This window comes from Mixophyes fleayi, chromosome 1, assembly GCF_038048845.1.
Source record: "Mixophyes fleayi isolate aMixFle1 chromosome 1, aMixFle1.hap1, whole genome shotgun sequence".
Lineage (NCBI taxonomy): Eukaryota > Metazoa > Chordata > Amphibia > Anura > Limnodynastidae > Mixophyes > Mixophyes fleayi.
Genome location: NC_134402.1, coordinates 193,635,956 through 193,641,955, shown reverse-complemented (window position 1 = coordinate 193,641,955; position 6,000 = coordinate 193,635,956). Strand labels below are relative to the sequence as shown.

General features: G+C 39.9%; 1 protein-coding gene across 2 annotated transcripts in view; it reads right to left on the bottom strand.

Annotated features, from left to right (window-relative positions):
- Positions 1 to 2,599: 2,599 nt before the first annotated feature.
- Positions 2,600 to 6,000, bottom strand: part of IL12RB1 (interleukin 12 receptor subunit beta 1) — an 86,707-nt gene continuing 83,306 nt past the window's right edge. For both annotated transcript variants that reach the window (XM_075204703.1, XM_075204704.1), the window contains one exon: positions 2,600 to 3,674. In XM_075204703.1, coding sequence (XP_075060804.1) covers positions 3,297 to 3,674 — 378 coding nt within the window. In that variant the 3' untranslated portion in view covers positions 2,600 to 3,296. The remainder of the gene's footprint in view (positions 3,675 to 6,000) is intronic.

Sequence of the window (6,000 nt, the reverse complement as noted above, 5' to 3'; positions counted from 1 at the left end):
AACCCCAGGTTGTTCAGCGCTGGGCTGGATTCCCTAGGGACTGGGGTGCGCCAAAACAAAACGAGCGGGCCCCCCCTCCAGGAAAAGCCAGCCCAGTGCTGAAAGCACTAGGGCTCTTCCTACACCCCTGGGCAGTGGGTGTAGGGTAATAATGGGGAAATAGGTGTAAAAAAACAAACAGGTGCCATTTTGGTTTTTGGAACTACAAGTCCCAGCCAGCCCGGGTGCCATAAACAGTGTGGGCATGCTTACACTTGTATAATTGCAAGCACCACCATACCCATGGCACCCAGGGCATGTTGGCACTTGGAGAACTACAAGTGCCAACATGCCCTGACACCCACGGCTGGCTGGGACCTGTAGTTCCACAAAAGAAAATGTTAAATAAACCATCACACCCTCATTAAAACCACAACATTTAATAAAAAGAATAAACCCACAATAAAGACAGTAAACACCCTCATTTATACCAGATATTTTTATTAAAAATAATAAATACAGGGGGGGCCCGCTCGTTTTTTTGGTGGACTTCACTCCCTAGGGAATCCAGCCCAGCGCTGAACAGTCTGGGGTTGGTTGTCATGGCAGGGGGACCCCTGCCGCGTGTCCCCCTGCTGTGGTGCCACCAACCCTAGCTGGGTTGCCTAGTGCTGGTTCAGTGAAAATTAGGGGCACCCCATGCAAATTTTTTCCACGATTTTCACGGAACCAGCAGTGAAGAGAGGGGGGACCCCATACTGTTTTTTTGTTTTTTTTTAACTTTTATCTATTCATTACAGTTTTAACAGCTGCCAGAGCTCTGGTAGTATGACAGGGCAGTGTAACAGTGATGTGTTTATACAACACTCTGCTAGCAAGCAGTGTGTTGTATGTGGCGTGTTTTAAAGCAAACTCTCCTGAGTTTGATTAATCGCAGCTTCATACATTTGAGACTTGTATAGATTTTACATGAAATCTCAGCTTCTTATATCTGCGAGTTTCAACTCTCCCGAGAAAATCGCTGGATTTGCAAAATCGCACCTTGATACATTTACCCCATGGTATGGTTAAGTTTAAATGGAGCCTTGCCTGTTAGAGAAAGAAAATGGACTTGGTAAAGTCTGAATCATGTCCTAAAAAGGGGTGTAGAGGAAAAGAGACTGTGATACATCTTTTTTGGAGTTGTGGATGGGCGCAAAAAGTCTGGAAAGGATTCAGACCCTTGCGTAAAGAGTTTACAGGAATTGGAAAGATGTCATTAGAAATGGTGCTTTTTGGGTGGGGGCTTGTGGGAAGGTAAAAGACAGGGTTTTGTGGCTGTGTAAAGGAGGTCTTATGGGAAACAAGAATGTAAGCATCTTTAAAAATGAAACGCTCCAAGTTAAAGATTTTGTGGGAATGGCTTTGGGTATATTGTATTTTTGTTATGAATGGGACAAAAGAAGAGGTGGAGGTACAGACGATGCAGAAGGGGTATGGAAATGTAAAAAATGGAAGCATCTGGTGAACTTGTAAATTTTAATGCATTGATGTTTTGTATTTTGTCTTAGTTCTTCTCACGTACTAAAAATATGCCATAATCATGAGTATTTAAAGCAACAACCTTTATGTTTTAAGGGTGTTTGAGAAGGTATGGTTATATGACTAGGGGTTAAATGTATGAAAGTCCGTTTTTTTCAACTCGCCGGAAATCAGTGAGTTTACAGCTAAAATTTAAAGCAGCGCTGGCTTGTAAAGGCAAGTTTGCCGGTGAAAAATAATTTAGTAAATTGTTGTATCGGAAATTGAGTTATAATGAGTTATTTTTACAGGTATTTTCACAAAGCTCATATGTCAATTTTTTAACTGGTGGTATGTATGTGGCACGGAGGTATGTACTAGTATTGTCAAGGTCTCAGCTGTACAGTCCTTGCCTCGAGTGGGTAGTTGCCTCCTGATCGGTAGGTCTCAAGGGAAATTACTCCTAAATTGCAGTTCCAGACTGTGTTGGTAGTAGTTTCTCGTGGTGAGCTGTATTTGAAATTTCCCACCGACACAGATCTTTCTTATTGCTTTAATGCTAAAAGTCCTTAAGATCTCCACCTTGGTGGTAGTTTAAACAAGTGTTATATCTTTTCAATGGCAGATCCCGCTCGATGTGGTGTGGCTAGGATTACTCTGTTAGTCTGGGTACTCACTACTGTGTTTTCAGCCAATTATTGGGCAAATCAGGTGATAAACATACTACCATGCCTGCAGCATGGAATATATTTGACATTATGTGCGGTATGTGGTATTAATTATCTGAGAGACAGGGAAAAAAGCTGCCATACACACCGGATTTTTTACCCGATGGATTTTGTTTGACAATCTCTTCCCATGCTGGTCATCTGTCAGGATTCAACCTAGATCTTATTACAGGTATGGGACACACTTTGAGGGGAAACAGCAGTTATGGGGAAAGATTAAGAGGCAGACGCCAATAAAGTCTAATTAGAACAGGAGATGCACTTGTGGGTGCTGTATATCCAAGAGTGTTTGAGATGCAGGTACATTATTTTGCCCATAAGTTAAATACTGACTGTTTTTTTCATGTAGCACACAAATACTTGATAGCTTTATTTTTACACTGAAATGTAAAGTTGATCTAGGACATGCCCTACCCAACTATAAATCTGTCCCCACATTTTAAATTTACCTCCCCTCCAATACAACATGGTTTTGCCCAGGTGCAAAGTACTCCTTTTTTACACCTTGCTCTCCTTAATGACTCAGGGCCTGTGTGTTCCAAGAGTGGAATGCAGTCTTTGCGGAGTTGAGTACTCTGTTGCATGGATCCACACCTGCTGTAATGAAGATGCTGTGTCCGACAGAATTCCCTTGTGTTCCTTCAGGGAGTCTTTGTTTGCTCTGCAAATGGAGCACGGTTTCCACAGAATGATGCTCTTTGCTGCACGGCAGTTGCTTTAGTATGGTGAAGTGGAGACAAGTGTTTTCCCACTAAAGGAAGGGTTACCAATGTGTTTCCATCCTTGTAAATGACACTGGCTTCCTCAGGGTTGCTATATATGGGCTGTCAGCCTTGTTCTTGTTTAAATAGTGAGTGGTGTGCTGAGTGATTACAGGTGATTGCTTATTACCACATAATTTGCATAATGATTTGCTTAAATTACACATTTTGTATAATTTGTGTAAGATATTTAAGATATTTAAGCAACTTGGACACAATTTGCTAGAAGGGATCAAATTGTCACCTTGACACTGCATTCTGCAACATTTTCAGTATTGTAGTTTAGTTAATCCTTTAAGTATGTTTTATAGTTTAGCTGGATTTTCCACTATGTTTCTAAAACAGATTTTGTATCTACATTGAGGATTAGCAAGACATCAGTTTCTTTTGAGAGCTCAGCTTGGTGAGCTAAGTCATCTTTTAATTTTCCAAAAAAATGAATAACGGATTCCCTTTCACTTCCTGGAGTCATGGGAACCACTTGCTTCCTGTATTCAACCTGGGAATCTGTCTCAGCTTCAGCTTCAGCTTCAGTCATGACCACAAGGTCATTGTCAGACAGATGTTTGGTGATAACCAAATCAGTGACCTCCGTTTCCCTGACAGTCACTTTGATAGCTTCAGTCTCTCCAATGGGTTCAATCATCAACGGGTCTACATGCTTATCTTCACAGCTGGTGTCCATAAGGTACTTTGGGCTAACAATCTAAAAGTGCAATTACAAACTGGTATTAATGGCAGGTTACTGACTGATTACTTAGACATGTCACATTTTGACAATATTAATAGTATCATCCACTTACTATTTAAGTGAATTATACTCAGTTAAATTAATGTCAGAACAGCATGGTAGCACAGTGGTTAGCATTGCCTTACACTGTTGGGGTTATGGGCTTATTCACCAGGGCTTTATCTGTGTGCAGTTTGTATACTCCCTGTGGTTGCATGGGTTTCCTCTGGGTGCTCCACTTTCATCCAGTAGTAGGTAATTTAGACTGTAAGCTCCATGAGACAGGGAATGGTTACAATTATTACATATTATCTGTACAGCACTGCATAATATAAATGGAGCTATATAAAAATATAATACAAAATATAAAATTGTTTCTGTTCAGAATATTAGTAAATTAAGATAATCTTAATTAACATTACTAAATTGAAGTTGATCCATTATTTAAAGATATCTGTAACATGTTTCCATACCATTACAGTCCTTTGTCAACAAAGTATAACCTATTGCTCCCTAGTGAATGGTCCTTGATTAGCAAAAATATGCTTGCAAATTGGGAATCTAGTTGACACAATGTGAGAATACTGTTGGGAAATTACAGAGAGGAGAAATGCCCCCATCTAAAAAAATAATAGAATGGAAAAGGATTGATTGCTACTCCACTAATTCAGTCCTGGTTTTAGGCATCACCTTCTTATAAATGCAATATCGAGGGACAATTTAGTCTGATTCTCCCTCAGTTGTGTCTGAGTGGTAAACTGGTTTAACTGAAACCCTTATAGGAACTAATAAAGATAGAGGCTGGGTGCCAAAACATGATAAGAATATTTGCTTAGATTTAAAAAATAAATCTGTATATTTTAAGTCAAGGAAGTTCACAGTAACTATCACAACAATCCCACTAATTAGAAAAGTGCACAATAACTAGAGATGGTCACTGACCCCCGTGTTTTGGTTTTGGATTCGGTTTTGGATCTGGATTACCGTCGTGTTTTGGTTTTGGTTTTGGTTTTGCAAAACCGCTATTGCGTGTTTTGGTTTTGGTTTTGGTTTTGTTTGGTTTTGTTTTGCTATTTTTTGGGAAAATCCATGTTTTTGGGCCTAAATTAACCCAATTTAGTGCTCCAACTGTTTTAGAGACAAGTAATCTAATTGTTGAGGTAATAAATCATCCAAAAAAACAGTTTAATTCTTCGTTGGTAGGCCTATTCTACACACAAAACAGATTGTCTTCCTCTCCATCTATGCATATTGGCAATGCAGCCATCGTCTTTGAATGTATATTACACCCTACACTTATAGTTAAATATGTAAAGAAATGGAAAGAGCCAGTTTGGTTTCTGTCTCTCAAGGCCCCCCTCCACTTGTATAAAATACCAAAAAATTCAGCCATTATAGACTGTACAATATTAATTGACATGGAGAAAGCCAGTTTGGTTTCTGTCTCTCAAGGCCCCCCTCCACTTGTATAAAATACCAAAAAATTCAGCCATTATAGACTGTACAATATTAATTGACATGGAGAAAGCCAGTTTGGTTTCTGTCTCTCTAGGCCCCCCTCCACTTGTATAAAATACTAAAAAATTCAGCCATTATAGACTGTACAATATTAATTGACATGGAGAAAGACAGTTTGGGGTCACTCTGTCTCTCTAGGCCCCCCTCCACTTGTATAAAATACCAAAAAATTCAGCCATTATAGACTGTACAATATTAATTGACATGGAAAAAGCCAGTTTGGTTTCTGTCTCTCTAGGCCCCCCTCCACTTGTATAAAATACCCAAAAATTCAGCCATTATAGACTGTACAATATTATGAAAAATGGACAAAGCCAGTTTAGGGTCACTCTGTCTATGACACCCTACCCTTAAGGATAAATTGCCCTAACAGCAGCCTTTCAAGATGGTATGTGATATGGAAATGCCACAAGTCCCTTTCCTCTTTGGGGGTAGATTGCACCCTACACTTACATAGAAAGTTTTAAAAAGATGTTATCGGCATCATCTTCAGCTTAATCCTCACCCTCATCAGTGTGTACGTCATCATCACAGACTATCAATTCATCGCCGCTTGAATCCGCCATTAGAGAACAGTCAGTGCTTGGATGTCTTGGATGGTGAAGGCCTTCCTCGTGGAAGATGTAGTTCATTTTTATAAACATCATTTTCTCCACATTTTTGGGAAGTAACCTTCTACGGCGATCACTGACTAAGTTCCCTGCTGTGCTGAACACTCGTTCAGAGTACACACTGGAGGGTGGGCAGCTTAGGTATTGCAAAGCAAGTTTGTACATGGGTTTCC